The 23741-nt window shown below is 42.1% G+C and overlaps 1 protein-coding gene across 2 annotated transcripts in view; it reads left to right on the top strand.

The window, feature by feature from the left end:
* LOC140494226 (Na(+)/H(+) exchange regulatory cofactor NHE-RF3-like) overlaps positions 1–23741 on the top strand; it is a 46958-nt gene that overhangs the window by 9635 nt on the left and 13582 nt on the right. Inside the window, exons 2-8 of one of the 2 annotated variants that reach the window (XM_072593408.1) lie at positions 2211–2238; positions 6693–6854; positions 9126–9190; positions 11791–12002; positions 18641–18842; positions 20798–20934; positions 23440–23644. In XM_072593408.1, the coding sequence (XP_072449509.1) occupies positions 2211–2238; positions 6693–6854; positions 9126–9190; positions 11791–12002; positions 18641–18842; positions 20798–20934; positions 23440–23644 (1011 nt within the window). The remainder of the gene's footprint in view (positions 1–2210; positions 2239–6692; positions 6855–9125; positions 9191–11790; positions 12003–18640; positions 18843–20797; positions 20935–23439; positions 23645–23741) is intronic. The other variant, XM_072593410.1, reaches the window with a different exon arrangement.

Below are 23741 nucleotides of genomic sequence, written 5' to 3'. Positions count from 1 at the left end.
GTCTGTTGATTACAAAATAACTCGGGGTGACACTGTGCAAACTGTCTCAGCTCTCCTGCCCAATAGAGATTGCCATTCACTTGACAATGGACATGAGATGCCTTTATTTTTAGCCTGAGACACACACTTTCTGTCGAGCAGCCAGTGAAAGGAGTGTCCGAGCTGCTTGTTGGATGAGAGATAGATCTGGCGCAGGGAGCAATACAGGATTTTTGCTTCTGAGTCTGAGTAACGGTGTGGGAGTTCTACATTTCCATTGGTGGCATCTTCCACATGAGATGTTAAACAGCTCAGTCTTCTCAGTTGGATGTAAAATATTCTATAGAAGACATGAGCAGGAGTAGGCCATTCAGCCCTTCAAGCTAACTCCGTCTTTCAATATCATCATAGCTGATCAACCATCTTAATAGCCTTTTCCCTCTTCCTTCCCAATACTCCTTTATTTGCTTTAGCCCTCAGCACCATCTTGACAACATTCGATTCTGTTTTGGCCTCAACTGTTTTCTATGCCAGAGAATTCCACAGGTTTCTCTCTGGATGAAGAAATTTCTCCTCCTCTCAGTCCAAAATGGAAGATATCATTAAACTATAACTTATGGTTCAGGGCTACTGGGTCATCAGGAACATCCATTCTGCATTGACCCTGCCTAGTCCTGTTAGAACTTTTTGGGTTTCTATGAGATTACCTGTCTTTCTTCGAACCGTTTCAGTCTCCCTTCATAACATCTTCATTCCACAAAATTACTTCAAAGAGAAACAGAGGTGTTCTCCCCGAAGACTAACAGTTAGTCAACTTCTCAAGTGTTGAGGGGTAAGAGGCAGTGTGGGTTGACCTCAGGATGTGAAAGGTGCTATAAAATGCTAGCTTTTCCTTAATTTTCATCCAATCACCATAATTATATTCTGTGAGTCAAGATCAAATCTGACCACTTCCTTCCACTGGACTCAGGGTTTCAATATCTGCCTAGTAATTGAGTGACTGAAATTGACCGAAGGAACTATGGATGCTGTAAATCAGAAACAAAAACAGAAATTGCTGGAAAAGCTCAGCAGGTCTGGCAGCATCTGTGAAGAGAAATCAGAGTTAACGTTTCAGGTTGAGTGACCCTTTCCATTGACACATTATTAAAGAAGCACTGTGCAAATCAAATCTGCCTCCTGTGCCTTGCTTTAACTCCAAAGGCCTTTTATTAGGTTTACAGTCAATACATTTGACACAATATCCTCACACACTCACACCCTGTGTCCTTGTTTCAGTGAATGTAAATTCGAGCAGTGCAGTATGAACATCCAGTTTGTGTTGTGAGGACGGAGTACCTTCTGTACTTTGTACTGGGTCAGGAACACAATTCATTCGTGTCGGTGAACCTCTGCCAAGCTGTCAGAATCAGTGAGGCAGACAGCCGTGCCCAGAGAAATTACAGAATTTTCAGAAGAGATTGTGATCCAATCCAACAGACCGTATAGTGATATATCAATTCCTCACCCACTCTCTCACCAAACTTCTCTTCAATTCTGGCCTGTTAAGCATCTCTAATGTTGCTCCACCATTGGTGCTGCATGGTCCCCCATTTATATCTGCACGGCCCTCAAGCTCTGGAATTCCGTCCCTAAACCCGTCTGCCCCTCGCTCTTTTTAGACGCTTCTTAAAAGCCATTTGATTGACTAAGCTTTTGGTCGCCGACCTGATATTCCTATCGGATATTGTTTGATAATTCTCCTAAGAAATATCCAGGAGCATTTAATGATATAAAAGGTGCTACATAGACAAGCTGTATCATTGTTGGTTTCTGACATTGTCTGGACCAAAACATGTACCTGGTTAAAAACAATCTGGTGTTGTCTGACTTAGACAATTATAACCACTGACCTTTATAGTTTCTACCTGAGGAGAAGGATTAAAATTGTTTCCAGAGCTTAGGAACCGGGAGACATGTCCCCGAGTATTAGAAGACATCAATAGTGTCTCAGAGGAAGTGACGAGCAGTGTCCCACAAAAAGGCTGCTTCTATTAATTTCAGTTTCTGGTAGCTTCTATTACCTCAGTAGGATTTGAGAGAATGTGTGTCCACTGAGAGAGGGCTATAGCATTATAGGAACAGGAAGAGACCATTCAGCCCCTCCAATCCTGTTCTGTCACAAAAACTGAGCAACATTTGCAGGTAAGGTGCTTCAACGCTTTCTTAATTTCTTCTCCTTCTATTTGCAGGTATTGAGGACACAAAGGCATTATCTCCGTAAGTATTTGTTTCTCATTCATGAGAATGCCCACTCAGAGCTTTGTGGCACCAGGAGCCGAGTCACTGACTGCCTCTCGGTGCAGGGTCCTGAAGACAGCCGCCTCTCATTGTATGATTGTCATTCTCTTGGAAGTTTAGAAGAAAACAAGGTGATCTCATTAAAACGTATAAAGTTCACAGAAATGTAGGAAGTTTATTGCACAAAGGAGGCCATTTGGCCCATCATGTCTGGGCAGTGAAACAGCAGCCACCCAGACTCTGTCCTATTTTCCATCATTTGGTCCTCAACCTTGCAGGTTATGGCTCTTGAGCTAGATGTCTAGACACCTTTCATTGATTTGAGGGTTTCTACTACAGTCTGAGTCGGTGTGGGTGCCAGGTTTGTTTGATGATGAGGCCACAATGGACTGCACCTTCAGGATTGAAATGTGTGAAAGGCCAATGAACAACTCTTCAATTCATCTGCTTCTGGCTGCCTTCATTACCTCTGCACACAGCTATGACAACTATGTATTCCTGGCCAGCCTCCAAGCTTCCATTCCCCCCTTATCTTGAGTTCATCCAAAAATCTTCTGCCCAAGTCATAACTCTCACTAACTCCCATTCACCTTCTGTCCGCTGTGCTCAATAACCTAAATTTGCTCCCAGTCCAGCAAAGTTTGATTTTAAAATATTTATCCGCATTTTAAAGTCCCTCTATGCCCTCATCATTCCCCCCCTTCTCAAACTCCTCCAGCCGTCTCATCTTCTGAGTCTGTTGCTATTCCAGAATTTAGCACATTCCCAATTTTTATTGCTCTACTATTGTTGCTGGTGCTCACCTTCCTTGCCCTAAGTTCTTTAATTCCCTTCCTAGACCTCTCCACCTCCCTAATTTTCACACTTCACTTAACATGCTCCTTAAAACCTACTTCTTCGACTAAAGTTTTGGTCATCTGTCCCAATATCTCTTTGTGCAGCTCATTTTCCAGCTGTATTCAATAACAAGCATGGAGATTGCTGGAGAAACTCAGCAGGTGTGGAAGAAACTTTGGAAAGAGAAACAGAGATAGTGTTTTGAGTCCAGATTGAATCTTCAGACCTCTGAAAAAGAGTCAAATCAGAGTCAAAGTGTTACCTCTGGTTCTCTCACTGCAGTTGCTGTCAGACCACAAGCAGTAAGGAACAGGAATAGGCTGTTGGGTCCCTTGTGCCTGCTGCATCATTCAGCAGGATCATGACTGGTCTGCCAGTCCTTATGACCACTTTCCTATGCTTTCCCTTAAACCCTTAACTCTCATACTGATCAAGAATCCATCTATCTCAGCTTTTAACTTACTCAAAGACCCTAACCCCACAGCTCTCTGTGGCAATGACTCACAACCCTTTGGGAGAAGAAATTCCTCCTCATCTCAGTCTTAAATTACCGCTTCTGAGACTATGCCGTCTGATCCTAGGCTGTCCTCTGAGGGCAAGCATTGACCCTAAGAATCTGTTCTGTTTCAATGAGCTCACCTCCCATTCTTCTCAGCTCAAGTGAACAGAGTTCCAACATGTTTAGCCTTTGATCGTAAGACAATCTCTCTATACCAGGGCTGATCCTAGTGAACCTTCCATGAACTGCCTCCAATGAAATAATATCTTCCCTTAAATAAGGCAACCAAAGCTATTCACAGTGCTCCAGGTGTGGTCTCACCAGCATCTTGTACAGTTGCAGTCAGACTTTCCAACTCTTATACTCCAACCCCCTTGAAATAAGGGCCAACATTCCATTATTCTTCCTGATTACATGCTACCCCCGTGAACTAGTTTTCTGCGTTTCATGAATAAAGACCTCCAAATCTCTTAGTGTTGCAGTTTTCCTCCATTAAACAATGCTGTTCCCAAATTACACTCCATTTGCCAATGTTTTTTGCTCAATTATTTAATCTGTCAACACCTCTCTGTAAACTGCTTGTATCACTCTTGCAACTTGCCTTTCCACTGATGTTTGTACTGTTTCAACTACGGTTACTGCACATTCACTTCCTTCCTCCCAATCATTCATATATTTTGTAAAGAGTAGCTGTCCCAGCACTGATCCCTGTGGAACCCCACTGGTCTTAGGTTCCCCACTGACTTTCTCCAGCATTTTCTGTGTTTATTTCAGATTTCCAGTGCCTGCTGTATTTTGCTGTTATACGTTCAATAACACTCTTGTGAAACACCTTGGGACATTTAGCACGTCAATGGTGATATATGTCTGCAAGTTGTTGTTGGCTTGCTAAGCAAGTAAACCTGATGTTCATCGCCTTCTCATTGGAAATGGTTTGAGTTGAACTCTGAGTGCTGATTGAACTATGATAACACTTCCATCTGTTCACTGTAAATATAGTGACCTGACCTCCCTCATTATCTCCCATCCTGTTAACAACACAATCGGATCTGAGCCGAAATCTAATTGAATATCATTAATTGTTTGCTTGGTTGACTGTAAATTGACTGTGTAAACACATCATCCTCTTGGCCAACTGCACAGGAAAATGCAAACCTGCCGTTAAACGTAATGGCGGGGCTCCACTGGAGATGAGGCAGGTGTTGCAAAGTAAGGGAATTGATTTTAATCTTGGGCCAAAACAGGGCCAGGGTGAAGATCCATCTCAAACTGCACGTGAATCAAATGGAGTCAGTAAATGTGAGGGCCACAGGAGGCTGATACTATCACTCAAAGAACCTTGTGGAAATTGGAACTGATAGATAAGACTTTTCACCCAAACTGGAAAAATTTAGAAATGTGGTCGGTTACACACAAATGAAAGGTGTGGGGCAGTGGGGGTGAGGGTGAGGGTGCTGTTGGCAATGGAAAGAATAAGAGAATAAACTGGGAAAGGATCCTGAAGACTTCACGTGCAGCAGTTCTCCAGCCACCCCTTTTCCCTGGAGACAGTGAATATTTAAGCTCATAGTAACTTAGGAATAGGCCAGTCAGCCCATCAAGCATTCAGGTACACCCCTTCCTGTCACTTTGTTATTTTCAATGACCTTTTAGAAATTTTCCACAATAACGATAAACGCAAAGAGCTGAATTGTGCCAACTCTTGAACAATGTAGGTAATAGTGCATCAGTTGGGAAAATATGGCAAGATCAGAATAATTAGATTTGCGACATCGAGAAGAAGGTTTTGATTTTGCACCCAGACCGTGCGATAAGAATTTCAGCAGTGGGCGGTGAGGTCCTTATTCTCATGCATTTACGTTTTATTATTACCTATTCTCACCTTGTTTAGATGCAACTTCCTGTTCTTCCACGTGGCAGAGAGGAAGTGGGTGGTGACAGGTCCTGACATAAAAGTCCGAGTGCGTAGCTGGCAGCTTCACTTGCCGCTCACAGGCCTCTTTACGGCATGTAGTACTCAGTACCTCTGGGCACACTCAGAACACCATTCCTCCCCACCCCCCACCCATGGAGACTGGCATCGGCTGTATCCCAGCCTCACTACATCATCACAGCACATCTCTGACTCATTTTGAAGATAAGCCTCCATTGTAATACTGCACTGTGGAGTGTACTGACACCTTACAGTGTCATGCTGCTGCCCGGCACCTGGCACCCATCTTCCAGATTGGAACAGGCTGCATCTCAGGGGTCCTCACCTCCTCCCTTAGCACCCATTTACTTTGATCCAACTGTGTTGCTCAAAGCATCTCTGCCTTGCCCTGCTGCAGGTTGCTGCATCATTCAGAACTTACAGCCTCAATGTGACATCTGTCTTTCCTCGTCTTTCATTGGAGACTCAGAGGAAGACATTGGTTACGGTCAAGGCAGTGATCAGTCAAAGCAGTGGGGAATGTTGCTGTACTCCATCAAGTTCCCACCAGCTAATGCGGTAAACACAGTGCAGCTACTTGGGCTCAGTGGCCATGTCTGAAAGTCTGAGGGGACTAGTTCTTATTCAAATCAGGGGGTGCCACACAGTCAGTCAAGAGCATTATCCAATATCATTCCAGGAATTTGGATGAGGCCAGTTGGGTGCTTGCCCAGATATGGTTGGGGGTTATATATCATCTCAGTCCAGGAGGGCGGGCCATAGCCAATGCTGCAGGCCCATGAAAGCAGACAGGGAACTAGTGGGATGTCAGTTAGGAGCTGCACAGAGATCAGTCAGGGATTTGGTGACTCATTGGTTCTTCTAAGTCAATGAGGAGGGTGGACCATGGTCAGTCTTGAACAAAGACAAGAGATTATATTCCACTGGTGTTAGTGAGAAAGTAACAGCACTCCCTGAGAGAAATTTCAAACATGACACGAAGGGTGGGAACCATGTGTCGCTTTGTCCTAGTAGCTGTAGTAACTGTCACAGTTATTCAAACAGGTGATGATATAAACTGACAGTACATTTACAATGTGAGCTTCTATTTCCAATCAAGTGCCACCCATGCCACTTATGTGTCCTCAGAATCTTCATATTTTTCATTTCCCTCCCATTATAAAGCACTATTCCTGTCTGGCAAGGATTGACCTGGTGCACAACTGATTATGAAGCAAGGGCAAACATTCCACAGGGTCTCAGCAGTGGTGAGTATTTCCACCACTGGCAAACACAAGATTGTAACACAGTGATGGTGCCATCGGGACATGGTTCATCTGTAATAAGGTGAGCAGTGGAGAATTGCATGAAAAACGTACTAGAGCACACAGAGCAAACCCTTCCAAGAAACTCCCTGAAATTGACATTTAGTTGATTTTAGGTAAAGTTCAGCCCAAAGTATCTGTTCAAATCTCCCAACATTTCTTTATTTACATTATCAATTCCAAATATACCCCCTAGAGGACCAACAAGAGCTATAGTTATTGCTTTCCTTTAAAATGTTTGTAGAAACTCTTATTATCTGTTTTTATATTACTAGTAAGCCTTCTCTCATACTCTGCTTTTCACTTGTTTATTAACTCTTTAGTAATTCTTTGCTGGTTCTTATAGTCTGTCCAATCCTCTAACCTGCCAGTAATCTTTGCAGACACGCACAGTGTTTATTTCAATTACTTTGATTCTTAGCTTCCTTATTTAGTCACAAATAATGTATTGTTTTCAATGGGTCTTTCTTTCACATGTGGATAAATCTTTGCTGAAAGTTGTTAAATATTTCCTTAAATGTTTGCCCTTGCAACATTCCTGACCAACCTTTTATCCTTGTTTCTCAGTTCACCTTTGCCAACTCTGCCTTCATCCCCTCAGAGTCATTCTTATGGCTGTGTTTAATGTCAATGTACATACACAGAAACATAGTGCTCCAGCCCTCTGTCAATTGCACTCTCAAAATTGGCCTTCTCCATATATTCACAGGCAAGGCTCGGCCTTTTGCAGGATATCTTTGGGTTAGTTTTCTGTGTATACCTGAGCTCTGTGGAAAGATCTGGACTGCCTGATAACTTCACATCTTTCAGCAGAGGTTGTACATTAATCAAAGTGACTGGCGATTAGAGTACACTATTCTTATTGGAAACACCTCTGCGGATCAAGCCTTTAGAACAAGCTTGAAATCCAAATGGGTGGAACATGTTCAGGAGGTGCATGCATAATCCGACATGTGCTGCTTACTATCCCGCATAGTATCAGCCATCTGTGCATTGTCTTGTGCTGGGCAGAGGGCTGTTCATCGTTGTGCATGGGAGATGACATCATCACACATCGCGACATTCCAGATGCATGCTGGAAATACATACCCTGTTGCAGCTGACTGAAGTCATGGGGACATCTGCATAAGTGCAGGCTCTCAGTGGCAATCTTTATGCATTAGGAACACGCAGTCTGTGCTTTTATTTAAATTAAAAACACAAGTAACAAACTGAACATAAGATTCTCTCATGTGCGATCACTGTTGCTTTGAGGCTCCTACGTTGGGAACCTATCAGTCCCACTGCACCCTGAGTCCATATGTAGGCATTTGGATAGGTACATGGATGGGTGCTTAATCTAGGTTAGAAGTTCGGCACAACATCGTGGGCCGAAGGGCCTGTTCTGTGCTGTATTGTTCTATGTTCTATGTTCTATGTCCTACTTCATCCTGATCCTGTTTGGGAGTCGTTGCTCTTCTCTCCACCCCATCTATTAGCGAAACAGAGTGGGAAGTATTTTAAGATGATGCATTTCCACTGTGAAGCCTCTGGCAGCTTGTATTGATCAGCTGACCATGTGCAACCCACAATACTTGTCCCTGGTGAAGTGATTGTAATGAGGTCAGTCAGATGGACCATTGGAATATGCAATATTTCCACACTGTAGGGATTATATAATTCTACATAAGACTTCTGCTTGGGGCTGTTAATCTAGTCCAAGCAGGGAGTTCTGGCTGCCAGGTATAAACAGGAGTGTCAGCGGCTCTGTTCTCTCTGAGAATTGGCTCTGAGGAAGTCAGACTAGTGTCAAGTACTTGGCATGTGTAAATAAAGGGCGACTTGGTGACGGGATATCAGGGTTATTTCACCTGATATCCATTAACCTCGTGCAACTCAGTTGCAGATTATTCCTCGATCTGATTTATCTCTTCCTTTGTTAGAGGGTCAAAACGATGATAGATTTTAATAGCGTAATTAAGGAGAAAGTGTTTCCAATGATAGAAGGGTCACAACCCTGAAGGTGCAGATTTCAGGAAATTAACAAAAGAACTAAAGGAAAAGTGAGAAGGAGTTATTCCACACAATGATTGTTGTGATCTGGAATACACTGTCTGGAGGTGGAAGCACACATGTTGTACCTTTTTAAAAAGGGAATTGAATAAATGCCTAAAAAGGAAAGTTTTACAAAAGAGTAGGGCAGAAGGGCTCATGGGATGGCTCAATGATGGGCTGAATAGACTCATCTGTGCTATAAGCTTGAGTCATCTAATACTATCAACATACTTTTTTTAATCTTCTGATTATTTTTCAGGAAATTTACTTTTAATCCAAAGGAAGGGATCGATAATCCTGCCTTGGTCATTTGTGACGACGTGGGTAAATTAAACTTAATGCATTTTATTGAAAACGTTTTTACAAGGTGTTGTAAATGGCAGGTGTGGGCTAAACATTAACCTTTATTGTTGTCAAAGTGGAGTGTATCTCTAACTGGTCCCCAAAGCAATGGAACAATGTCCTGGGTGATAAGATTAACTTCTGTTACTAAGGCAGAAGCTACTGGATCCAAAAACAAATACAAAAAAAATTCGAATTTCTCTTCTGGAGGATCTGATCAAAGCTTAACATTTCCATGGTGAATCAGAGCCATATGATGTGTTGTCTTTGCTTATTGTCATCTATGGTAATGGTAAAGGTAATGTAATTAAGTGTAGACAGTTGGGACAGAGCTGTTTAGGAGCATGAATATCAATTTTTACTAGTCAGGCTAAATGGCCTATTTCTTTACAGTAAACTCACTTTAATGCAGAATAACTGTGTAAAAATACCAGGGCATTTGTTTACAGTTTTCCTTGGAAATTTGAGGGAATCCCAGAAAGCCATCCAATTTGGATTCTAACCCACTTGATAAGACAATCAGAAACAGGAGCTGGAGTGGGCTGTATGGCCATTTTGAGCCTGCTCCACCATTCAGTACGCTCATGGTCAGTCTTCTCCACTCCTCCCAACGCCCACAATGTCTCCATATCCCTTAATTCTCTGAGTTTCGAAAACAATATTAACTTCAGTCTTGAATACACTTTGTCATGATCCACTTGGAAATGCATGCTGATACTTAAGTCCCAGTACACCCAGAATCATGATTAAGGTTAACAATTTGATCAAAACACCCAATTTTCCTGTCTGATGAGCTTAGGTTAACAGGAAACACTGACCAGGTTTATATACTTAATAAGAAACTACTATTCATTGCAGTTAAATCAGTTCTGGCTCCCAATATATGAATAATCTGTTTATAAATCTAAAGTAAACTCTACCCCTTCTTAAGCCTCTACATTCACATGCAGACAGACACAGATAAACAAACAAAATACATACATAATAGAGGTGTAGCTTTAAAAAAAGGTAACACAGATTATTGACACCAATTCCGTGTCCTTCTGATCTTCAATCCTCCTCATTCCAAGTCCCCTCAGTTACTTGCTGAAGACACAGTTCAATCTCAGTCACTGGTCAGAGGCAGCAACTTAAAAGTACATGGTGAATGAGGGGCGTTAACTATCTTCCATTTCTTTGTTATGTCACTGCATGGAGAGGGAGAGGATGCTGTCTTATTAGAGTCTGCAGAATTACCATCACTTTATTATTTATATAAAGACAGTCTGTCTGCCCACAAGTCTATTAGACAGTTGTCATACTAATGACTCCTGACCCTTACAACTGGTCGTGTTTGAAAAACTAATCAATAGGCTTTCTCTGAGCAAAACTTGCCCCGTGCATGTACTCTCAGTCCAAATTAATCCAGAAATTATTCACCACTGCTTGAACTTAACAACTGTGCAACTACAACTCACAATGTTTGAAAACCACACCATCTCCTTCCACAGCTTCCTTGGTTTAATGTTGGACTATAACCTGGTGTTATGTGATGTTTAACTTTATCCTTGGTTTAAAGCAGACTCTTTTCTGTTTTGATACTTAATCCAAAAATAAAGAAAATTAAAAATAAACTGCTGTGAATACAACTAAATGACTGAGAATCTAGGATAAAGAATTCTATAATCTCAGAGTGAAGGCATTTTACCTAATATAGTCATATAACATGGAAACAGATCGTTACGTCCAACTTGTCCATACTGACCAAGTTTCCCATTTGCCTGCATTTAGTCCATATCCTTCTAAACTTTTCCTATTCATGCACCTGTCTAAATGTCTTCTCTATGCTGTAACTGTAATTACATTTACCACTTTCTATGGCAGTTCCATTACACATACAAAACACCCTCTGTGTGGAAAAGTCGCCCCTCTGGTCACTTTTAAATCATTTTCCTCTCACCTTAAAATTATACCCTCTAGTTTTGAACTCCCCAACCCTTGGGAAAAGACCTTTGCTATTCACCTTTTCTAGGCCCCTCATGGATTTATAAACCTCTGTAAGGTCAGCCCTCAACCTCTATGCTCCTGTGGAAAAGGTCCTAGCTTATCCAGCCTCTCCTTGTAACTCAAAGTGTCCACCCCCTGTAACATCCTTGTAAATCTTTTCTGCATCCTCTCCAATTTAATAATACACTTCTTATGAGCAGGGTGACCAGAATTGTACACCGTACTCTAAAAATGGCCTCACCAGTGCCCTGTATAACTGCAACATGATGTTCCAACTCCTATACTCAATTGTCTGAGCAGTGAAGGCATGTGTACTAAACACATTCTTTATCACTCTGTCTACATGTGACACAATAATCTCAGGCCAATGGCAGACCCCTTACTCTGAGATTGTGACATCTGTTTCCAGATTCCTCAGTCAGTGAAAGCACATTCTCCGCATCTACCCTGAAAAGTCCCTCGAGAATTTTACATTTCAATTTGATCTGCTTCAGATTTCTAGCATCTGCATAGTTCAGTTTTGTTGATTTTACCTGACCTAAATCAACAAATGTTTCTCAAGCGACAGGCTCAATGGTGTATGTTTATTTCTTCAGAATTGCCAATCTCACTCAAGCCCAGAGTCTGTGTTTTGAATAAGAAGGACAAGGAAGTGTTTGGTTTCTACTTGCGAGAGGAGAATGGGAAGCTGGGACATATCATCAGGAATGTGAAGCCGGGCAGCTATGCTCAGTACGCTGGGCTCTTTGATGCTGACAGGGTATTAGAGGTAAATGGGGAGTACGTGGACAACACCGAACATTTCAAGGTGAGAGCTGAATTATGATTTTGGTTCGTTTGTCACACCATTCCTCTGTCTGACTAGACAATCCCCTGTCACAATCGATCACTTGGAACCTGCCATACTCCTCGTTACATTAGAGCCAGTCTCAGTACCAGAAACCCGGCTGTCAGTGCCACATTCCCCTGAGAGTCCATCACTCCTTATATTTTCCAAAACAGCATACTTGTTTGAGATGGAAATAGCCACAAAAGACTTCTGCATGATCTGCTTCCCTCTCCTACCTTTCCTGGAGGTAACTCATTTTCCTGACTCTATCCTTGGTTTATCCCCCTCCCTGCAACTACCATCCATCCCACCACCCAGCTCCTGTAAATTCCTCATTGCCTCTAAGTGCTGCTCCAACCGATTCATGCGATCCGATAGGATTCACAATCAAACACACTTCCTGCAGATATAATCATCAGTAACATGGAAACTCTCTCTAATCTCCCATATCTAATAGGAAGATCACATCACTGTACTAAAGACCATCTTTATACCTTAACAATCTACAGACCCAGAAAATAACATGGTTTTACAGCTCTAAAAAACACTACTCCAAACTAGCTTAGTACCTATGTTTTTATGTTTTTAAAGTTTAATCAAGAGACAGATCTCAATAAAAACAAATAATCAAAAAAGAACCCACTCTACTTATTATTGATGATTTACAAAAAAAAACAAGTAAGGTTACACTTTAAAAAGCCATTTAGCTGCCCCACTGCTGTGAAATCACACACACAGGTTTTTCTCCGAGGTCGGCTGTGAATTTTGCTGTTTGTTTATTTTTCTTAGAATAACTTCGATGTATATGGATTTCGGTAAGGCGTTTGATAAGGTTCCCCACGGTAGGCTATTGCACAAAATACAGAGGCATGGGATTGAGGGTGATATAGCGGTTTGGATCAGAAATTGGCTAGCTGAAAGAAAATAGAAGGTGGTGGTTGATGGGAAATGTTCATCCTGGAGTTCAGTTACTACTGGTGTACGGAAAGGATTTGTTTGGGGTCCACTGCTGTTTGTCCTTTTTTTTTTATAAAAGACCTGGATGAGGGCATAGAACGATGGGTTAGTAAAATTGCGGATGACACTAAGGTCGGTGTTGTTTTGGATAGTGTCAAAGGATGTTCTAGGTTACAAAGGGACATAGACAAGCTGCAGAGCTGAGCTGATAGGTGGCGAATGGAGTTAAATGTGGAAAAGTGTGAGGTGATTCACTTTGGAAGCAGCAACAGAAGTAAAGAGTACTGGACTAATGGTAAGATTCTTGGCAGTCTAGATGGGCACAGAAATTACAGTGTCCATGTACATAGATTCCTGAAAATTGCCACCCAGGTTGATAGGGTTGTTAAAAAGGCATATGGTGTGTTAGCTTTAGTTGGTAGAGGGATTGAGTTTTGGAGCCACAAGGTCATGTTGCAGCTGTACAAAACTCTGATGCAGCCGCACTTGGAGTATTGTGTACAGTTCTGGTTACCGCATTATAGGAAGGATGTGGAAGCTTTGGAAAGGGTTCAGAGGAGATTTACTTGGATGTTGCTTGGTATGGAGGGAAGGTCTTACGAGGAAAGGCTGAGGGATTTGAAGCTGTTTTCATTAGAGAGAAGAAGGTTGAGAGGTGACTTGATTGAGACATATAAGATAATCAGTGGGTTAGAAAAGGTGGACAGTGAGAGTCTTTTTCCTCAGATGGCGATGGCTAGTACAAAGGGACATAGCTTTAAATTGGGGGGTGACAGATATAGGACAGATGTCAGAGATAGTTTCTTTAGTCAGAGAGTATTAGGGGCATGGAACGTCCTGCCTGCAACAGTAGTAGACTCACCAACTTTAAGGGCATTTAAATGGTCACTGGATAAACATATGGATGAAAATGGAATAGTGTAGGATAAATAGGCTCCAGATAAATTCCACAGGTCAGCGCATCATCAAGGGCCGAAGGGTCTGTACTGCGCTGTAATGTTCTAATCTAATCTAATTTACTCTTGAAGCATGAGCTACCGACCGACATAATTGTTGTAGCTTTAAATCTAATTTGATATTGTGTTCAGAACATTTGATTGATGATAACCACCAGCAGGAGGGGAGTAATCAAAATAATAATAGTCACCTGCATATGACAGCTTATTGCATTGAAACAACTCAAGGCATTTCATTGACAGAGTCAGACAGTTTGAGAGTGTAGTGATTGCTGTCACCTTAAGAGTAAAGACCTGTAATATGGCATTGGAATGGATAATGAGCTGCTGACATTGTTGTATCTTTTAGAAAAAAAAGAGAAAAAGAATGAAAGAGAGACGAGAGAGACAAGGAGGGAGAAAGAAAGAGAGACAGAAATAAAGAGAGAGAAGTAAATTTTATTTGATTTAAGGTTTATTATCATATGCACTGAAATACAGGAGCACAGTGAAAAGTGTACAATGTTGCCACGCATGCGCCATCTTAGATATAGAGGTACCCCAGTACAAAACTTAGGTACAAGTAGTAACGTCGGGAAACTAAGTTAAAATTAAAATATTACAATTGGTTCTTCGTGTAAGTAAAAAAGAAACAAAGTTAAAGGTTATCATTACAATCCTCCCTAAATAAAGGAATAAAGGTAAAGGGCAGGTAGGTCAGTGGATAACATCTGATGATCTCAGGATGTCCCAGTGCACATTACAGCCAATGAAGTACATGTGAAGTCATCACTATTGTAATACAAGATACATGGCCACCAATGTGGGCACAGCAAACTCCCGTAGACGATTATAACAAGTTGAAAATATTTATTTTGCAATATTGAATGGACAAAGAGCATTAAGCAAGGGAGAATTGTTCTTCTGTTTAACATCCAATAGGGAGGCTAGGTAGGGCATGTAATTAATATCGGTTTCCTGAAAGTAACATTGCGTTTGTATTGGTTTAGCTTTATTGTGTCACTAGCTCTTGAGATACGAGCTTGGGTTGGAACTGTGATGTGAATTTAATTGACGATTGGGCATTATTTACAGCATTTCCATCATGTTCCTGCCTGCCTCCCTGATACCATTTCAATGCCTGACATGGGGAAACTGCCCCTGAGCCTCCAACCTACCAAACTCTTCAGAATCTTTTAAAGACCAGAGAATATGGACCCAATTTACTCACAGGATAACCCTCTCATCCCAAGAACTAATCCAGTGAACCTCTGTTGGACCATTGCCAGTGCAAATTTATCCTTCCTTACATATAAAAGACCAAAACTGAACACAGTAGCTGTGGTGAGGAGAGTGGCAAGGCAGGGGATGTGGAGGCCTTTCTGATCATAATGGCAGGACCTCATTTCAAGAATGGTTAGTAGGCTCCTCTCTAACAGGCAGCAGAGTCAGGGCATGAACAGTCAGCTCGAGCACACAGGTGTCAGGAAACCATAGCTAGTCATCTTCTGTAGCCTTTCCCAGCTAACAGCATGGAATAGGAGATAATGTGCAGAGGGTGGAGAGCAAAAGGCATCAGACAACATGAGGTGAGGACAAATGTACTGAATGAGGAGATGGCAGCTCAGAGAAACAGACAGTGCAGGGTGGGAATAGCGCGGAGGGATGATGAGTGTGGGGTAGGGACAATGCAAGATGATGGGAGTACAGAACAAGGGAAGAGACAACATCGCACAGCACCAGTGATATGCAGCAAATTCCAAACCAGCAATAAAAAATAGAAAATAGGTGCAGGAGTAGGCCATTCTGCCCTTTGAGCCTGCACCACCATTCAATATGATCATGGCTGATCATCCTTAATCAGTTTCGTGTTCCTGCCTTATCTCCATAATCCTTGATTCCACTATCCTTGAGAGCTCTATCCAACTCTTTCTTAAATGAATCCAGAGACTGGGCCTCCACTGCCCTCTGGGGCAGAGCATTCCACACAGCCACCACTCTCTGGGTAAAGAAGTTTCTCCTCATCTCTGTCCTAAATTGTTGACCCCGTATTTTTAAGCTGTGTCCTCTGATTTGGCACTCACCCATCAACGGAAACATGTTTCCTGCCTCCAGGGTGTCCAATCCTTTAATAATCTTATATGTCTCAATCAGATCCCCTCTCAGTCTTCTAAACTCAAGGATATACAAGCCCAGTCGCTCCAGTCGTTCAGTGTAAGGTAGTCCCGCCATTCCAGGAATTGACCTCGTGAACCTACGCTGCACTCCCTCAATAGCCAGAATGTCTTTCCTCAAATTTGGAGACCAGAACTGCACAAAATATTTCAGGTGTGGTCTCACCAGGGCCCTGTACAGCTGCAGAAGAACCTCTTTGCTTCTATATTCAATCCCCCTTGTTATGAAGGCCAGCATGCTATTAGCCTTCTTCACTACGTGCTGTACCTGCATGCTTACCTTCATTGACTGATGCACAAGAACACCCAGATCTCTTTGTACTGCCCCTTTATCTAAATTGATTCCATGTAGGTAGTAATCTGCCTTCCTGTTCTTGCCACCAAAGTGGATAACCATACATTTATCCACATTAAACTACATCTGCCATGTGTCTGACCACTCACCTAACCTGTCCAGGTCACCCTGTAATCTCCTAACATCCTCCTCACGTTTCACCCTGCCACCCAGCTTAGTATTATCAGCAAATTTGCTAATGTTATTACTAATACCATCTTCTATATCATTAACATATATTGTAAAAAGCTGTGGTCCCAGCACTGATCCCTGCGGTACCCCACTGGTCACTGCCTGCCATTCCGAAATGGAGCCGTTTATCACTACTCTTTGTTTCCCATCAGCCAACCAACTTTCAATCCAAGTTAGTACTTTGTCCCCAATACCATGTGCCCTAATTTTGCTCACTAACCTCCTATGTGGGACTTTATCAAAAGCTTTCTGAAAGTCCAGGTACACTATATCTACTGGATCTCCCTCGTCCATCTTCAGAGTTGTATCCTCAAACAATTCCAGAAGATTAGTCAAGCATGGTTTCCCCTTCATAAATCCATGCTGACTCTGACCTATCCTGTTACTACTATCGAGATGTGTCGTAATTTCATCCTTTATAATAGATTCCAGCATCTTTCCCACCACTGAGGTCAGAGTAACTGGTCTATAATTTTCTGCTTTCTCTCTCCCACCTTTCTTAAAAAGTGGTACAACATTAGCCACCCTCCAATCCACAGGAACTGATCCCGAATCTATCGAACTCTGGAAAATAATCATCAACGCATCCACGATTCCTCGAGCCACCTCCTTCAGTACCCTGGGATGTAGACCATCAGGCCCCGGGGACTTATCAACCTTCAGACCTAACAGTCTCTCCAACACCAATTCCTGGCAAATATAAATTCCCTTAAGTTCAGGTCCTTCAGCCACTGTTACCTCAGGGAGATTGCTTGTGTCTTCCCCAGTGAACATAGATCTGAAGTAACAATTCATTTCTTCTGCCATTTCTTTGTTCCCCGTAATATATTCCCCTGTTTCTGTCTTCAAGGGCCCAATTTTAGTCTTAACCATTTTTTTGCCTTTCACATACCTAAAAAAGCTTTTACTATCCTCCTTTATATTTCTGGTCAGTTTACCTTCGTACCTCATTTTTCTCTGCGTATTTCCTTCTTAGTAATCCTATGTTGTTCTTTAAAAGCTTCCCAGTCCTCCGTTTTCTCACTTATCTTTGCTATGTTATACTTTTTCTCTTTTAACTTTATATTTTTCTTAACTTCCCTCATCAGCCACGGCATCCAATGCCTCCTCCTAGGATCTTTCCTCCTTTTTGGAATGAACTGATCCTGCATCTCCTGCATTATACACAGAAATATCTGCCATTGTTCCTCCACTGTCATCCCTGCTAAGGTATTGCACCATTGAACTTTGGCCAGCTCCTCCCTCAAAGCTCCATAGTTCCCTTTATTCAACAGAAATATTGTCACTTCCGATTGTACCCTCTCCCTCTCAAATTGCAGATTGAAGCTTATTGTATTATGGTCACTACTTCCCAATGGCTCCTTCACTTCGAGGTCCCTGATCAATTCTGGTTCGTTGCACAATACCAGATCCAGAATTGCCTTCTCCCTGGTCGGCTCCAGCACCAGCTGCTCTAAGAATCCATCTCTGAGGCACTCCACAAAGTCTCTTTCTTGAGGTCCAATACCATCCTGATTCTCCCAGTCTACCTGCATGATGAAATCCCCCCTAAACAACTGTAGTAACATCTTTGTGACAGGCAATTTCAGCTCCTGATTTAGCTTACATCCGACATCCAGACTACTGCTTGGGGGCCTGTAGATAACTCCCAAGAATTAGCAACCCCACAACACAACACCTTGGAGTTAACTATGCCTTACTTCATCGGCACTGCCCCTTAACTCAATAGTCTTCAGAGGATGAGTTTTAGTCACTTAGATGCTCAGTGATTCAATAATGCATGAACCTGAGATTCATGGATTTTAGAAGAATCAAGTAAAAGAGGATGTGTGGGAAAGAATAGATCAGGTGGAAGATTGGTCATGAACGTATTGCATGGGAGAACAGCCTTAAAGGTCAGATAGCTTCCACTGCTCCTTTGCCTTACACTCTCCGGTTCTTAAGGAAATGCCTTTGAGCCAAAGAAAATATCTTTCAAAAGTAAGTTTGGTGTTCCTAATACGTTTCCTATCCTCTTCATGGCAGGTGGTAGAGAAAATAAAGCTGAGTGGGAACAAAGTCACCTTTCTGGTTGTTGATGGGACTACCTATGAAGATGCAAAAATGAGGAATCTGAACATTGCAGAGCTTATACAGTCTGATATCCAGGCCCCGTGTGACAAACCACGAATGTGTTATGTGGAAAGAGGCCCAAATGGGTTTGGCTTTGAACTGTGCTCTTCCCAAGGTAGTTTTTCTCCTCGGTTGTTCTCTTTGTGTCTCACGAACCTCTTCCCCACCCTCCACCCTCCCACCTTTGCTGAATCCCCCACCAGTCTGTTCCATAAGCAACTATTCTAGAATCTGACTAGTTTCTCTACTTTAGCTGAACTAGATGCCAGGTCAAGATTAGAGTGGTGCTGGAAAAGCACAGCAGGTCAGGCAGCATCCGAGGAGCAGGACAATCGACATTTCAGGCAAAAGCCCTTCATCAGAAATCTAAATGCCCCACTCCCCTAACCACTCCATCACCAAGGTGGCACTTTTCCACCTCTGTAATATCACTCAGCTTTGCCTCTGCCTCAGCTCATCTGCTGCTGTGCTTTTGTTATCTCTAGACTCATTCATTCTCTGCTATCCCTCAGTGTCCCATATCCCATCCTCTATAATGAGGACACCATGCTGTCCAGGTGTTAACTTGCACCATGTCCTGTTCAAGCTCAAGCCTCTGCTTGCTGGCCTAAATTAAACTTCTTGCCTTTCTTTCCTAATCTCTTTGCCTGCTCCTATCTCTGTAACCTGCAGCAGCCCAACAACCCTCTGAAATCTTCTTGCTCCTTCAAATTTTGCCCATTCCTGCTTTTAATCGTGCCACCTGAGTCATGCATACACTCCCCATACCTCACACCCTCTCTCCACCTTTATGCCACTCCTTAAACTTACCTCTTTAAAGTTAAAATAATCACACAACACCAGGTTATAGTCCAACGGGTTTACTTGGAAGTATAAGTTTTCAGAGCACTGCTCCATTGTCGGTATCTACCTGTTGTGTGATTTTTAACTTTGTCCACCCCAATCCAACACCGCACCTCCACATCATAGTTACCTCTTTGAGGCAGCGTTTCTTATGTGACTCTCTGTCAAATCTTGTCTGATCATGTACCTATTTAGCACTTTGAGATTGCAATAAAAGCATTAAATAAATTCAAGTTATTGTAATTATCATTTGATGCATGCCCCTATCTCCTGCAGTGCCGGTTATTGCTAGGTATGGGGACCACTGAGCCTGTACTACGAGCTTCAATGGCCTATTTATCCCTTTAATCTTGAGAGACCAGTTGTAGCATCACAACCAAAACTGATTCAGAGTTTATATTCTAACAGTGGGACCAGAGAGTGACTGAACGTCAATCTCAAATTCTGGCTGGCCTCTCCTCTCCCCTGGCCAAACAATACAGCCGATTATTTGACACAGTGCTGGACTCGAGCTAACTTTCCAGCACTGACTCGTACACTTACTCAGCTAACTGTTAGCCAGGCACTGGGTGAGACTATATTGAAAAATCAGGCATGATTCCAGATTCAGAAACCTGACATTGTCCTCTGCTGGTGTTTCTCAATATCCTCCTGTGGCTGGAAGGTGACAGTTAGTGACACTTACTTGAAGCTAAATAGCAAAAGGGTTATTGTAACTTAGGATGATGGTGGAAGCTGGGCAACATGGAATTGGAGGTCCATCGTTGTGTTGCCCAAGTTTCATTTGTTGACTTCAATGGAGAGAAAATTTGAAAACCAATGTCAGTAATAAAACTAATAATTTATAAGAGGTGTAGTAAAAGGAGGACTGGGATAATTAAGGTACATAAAGGGGATTTACACATGTAGGAAGGGGCATGGCTGAGGAGCTAAATAATACATTGCATCTGTCCTTACTAAGGACATTGATGAAAGAGGGAGGAGCTGAGACACTGGATTAGCTAGAAGTTCGTAAAGAGGATGAGGTACCAGATGGCCACATGGACCGAGCTGAGTAACACTAATAGAGAATCTGTCAGGATATGACAAGCCAAATTACTTCCTAATGTGCTGTGACCATTCTATGATTCTCTCAAAATATAATTTGATATTGTCTGCTTTAAACCATTGCCCAAAGTTAACGTAACTTAATGATTATGAACTTGTATTCATCTTGAATGAATGAAGGTGCCAAGGCTCCATTTACATTGAGCGTCCATTCCAAAGGACCTGCAGAGAAAGGTGGAGTGAAGTCCGAGGACACACTGATTGAAGTTAATGGAGTCAACATGGAAGATTGCACCTATCTACAAGTCGAGAAACTGGTAATGAATCTCAGCAGTCTTTATTCCATTTGATATGGGCTTCTCATTGTATTTTGGAACTAATATACTGCAAACACCATGACCAGCAAAGGAAGACCCAGTCTCTTTTTAAAAAAGTGCATTGGGACTCAAATGTTTAGTCTTGCTGAGTGGATAGATTTCTCACCTCTTAGTCTGATGATCATGAGCAAAGAAATCAAAGAACTCCAGTTACTGGAAAGTTCTGAAGAAGGGTGACTGGATCATAACTGGACAGCACTTTCTGTGCTTCATGACTCTATGACATGAAATGTTCACTCTGTTTTCTCTCCACAGATGCTGCTGGAACCGCTGAGTTTTTCCAGCAATTTCTGTTTTTGATCTTGAGCATAAGTTTAATATTTGAGCACCTCCTCGAAGCTGATCATGCAGTGCAAAAAAAAAGCAGGGGAATTGAATGAAGGTGTAATACTTTAGCTAGAGGCCATTGTGAAAACTGTGCACAGTTATTGATTACTTTTGAGAAAAATTTTGTTTGTGCATCCTTCCCCTCTCTCCCAATTAGTAACTTCACATCAAACAAAATTCCGTGTTACTATTAATGGCTCCAGCTGTGTCATGTCTTAGAGTACTCCCTTAAATTTGAATCATTAGTGATAGGGAATGATGGTAATTCTAGATCATAGGAACCTAATTTTGGGGAAAGAACAATGAATTAGGAGCAGGAAGAGGCATTGGCCCTTCAAACCTGCTTTGGCAGATTCTGTTATTCCAAATTGCAGCCTATCACCAACAGCCTTTCCTATAAACTTTTGTTTATCAGGAATCTCTCTGCCTCCCTGGGGTTGGGGAGTCCAGAACTAGAGGGCATAGGTTTAGGGTGAGAGGGGAAAGATATAAAAGTGACCTAAGGAGCAACTTTTTCACACAGAGGCTGGTAAGTGTATGGAACGAGCTGTCAGAGGAAGTGGTGGAGGCTGGTACAATTGCAACATTTAAGAGGCATTTGGATGGGTATATGAATGGGAAGGGTTTGGAGGGATATGGGCCAGGTGCTGGCAGGTGGGGCTAGATTGAGTTGGGATATCTGGTTGGCATGGACGGGTTGGACCGAAGGGTCTGTTTCCATGCTGTACAACTCTATGACTCTTACTTAAATAGATTCAAACTCTGCTTCTACTGCCATTTTGGCTCTAGACCCACACCAGTGTAGCTCACCACCTCACCTTCTCAAGCGAAATTCAGAAAGATTTAATAAATAGCCTGGTTCACACCACGCTTTCTAGTGAACGAAAAACAATATGGATGGATGAGCTTATAAAGTTAGATGAGAGCAGAAAAGTCAAGCAGTATTTTTACATTCAGTTTTGCAACTCTGTGGTGAAGTTTACCAGGGAAAGCATTAGATTGACAATATAAATATGTTTAAGGAGCTTCTTTGGACACAGATGGGCCCTCAGGCTTTGATCACAACATGAAGCAATGGGATTGCAATCAACCAAAAATAACTCTGTTTCTAATACAGGTCATTCTGCTATAACATGACAGTTGTGTTCCTCTATGATCTCGCTCCATAGAAAATCGCGCTGTAGAAGATCGCTAATAGAAAATCACTTCACCTGTTCAGTTGAAAGTTTGTATTATCCAAACAACGTCTCAATTGCATGATAGTAAATTTGCACTGATGAAATCCTTGTTACAGCAGAACTACCCTGTATCTTTGGACTTTTTAACCTTTTTCTCCAAAGAAATTATTGTCAATGCCAAACCCAGGTAAGCGAGTCAGAGGGTATCAGGGATGGACTGAAATGCGGAGTTGAGCCCACAATCAGATCAGCCATCATGTTATTGAATGGTGGAAAAGGTTTGAGGGGGTGAATGGCCTACTCCTGTTCACATGTTTATATGTTAGCATAGGATAGCCACACCCAATATTATATAACTTTATAAAAACTGAAAGAACTGGGAATGCTGTAAATCAGAAACAAAAACAGAAATTGCTGGAAAAACTCAACAGGTCTGGCAGCATCTGTGGAGAAAAATCAGAGTTAACCTTTCAGGTTGAGTAACTCTCCCTCAGAATGTTCTGAGGAACAGGGTTCTGAGGACTCTGAACATCTCGACCTGAAATGTTCACCTATTTCTCTCCACAGATGCTAACAGACCTGCTGAGCTTTTCCAGCAATTTCTGTTTTTTGTTTCTGATGTAACTTTGTAGCTGAAATGGAAGAAACATTCCTCATAAATGCAGATCAGAACGGTGTTATGGATACATTATTTAATGCTGAGAAAGTCTTACCTTGTCATTTGAACCTTCAAAGAGCAGCTTCTGTCAATATACAGCGAGCTAGGTTAAAATGCCAGCTTTACTTCAAGGATTCAAACAGTGTCCCAAAAAATAAATGAGAAAATTGATAGGAGGATATATCAAAATGCACACATGGTAGCTACAGTCAAGTAAGTACCAGAAAATATTTAACTTGGCTTGTATTGACTAATGTAAGACATGCCTGTGTTTACAACTAGATGAAACAAAGTGGAGACTCAGTAACTTTATTGGTGGCTGATCAGAGGACACATGCTTACTATCAAGCCAAAGGCATTAGGATTATTCCAGCTATGGCCTGCTTCAAACACTTGCCATTCAAGCCACGAAAACTGTATTTGGTGAAAGGAAGTTGTGGCTATGGATTCCTGTTGAAAACCGAGAGAAAACTGTCAGGGACGTACGGTAAGGGGCTGATTGTAGGGAGGAAACTGTTAATCAGTCTCCCAGCATTGAGCTGTGATGAGTTTAAGGTGAATTTCACACATTTCTCCATCTGCCT

Source organism: Chiloscyllium punctatum, chromosome 23 (genome assembly GCF_047496795.1).
Source record: "Chiloscyllium punctatum isolate Juve2018m chromosome 23, sChiPun1.3, whole genome shotgun sequence".
NCBI lineage: Eukaryota > Metazoa > Chordata > Chondrichthyes > Orectolobiformes > Hemiscylliidae > Chiloscyllium > Chiloscyllium punctatum.
The sequence above is the reverse complement of the archived record's forward strand: the minus strand, read 5'-3'. Positions and strand labels throughout refer to the sequence as shown.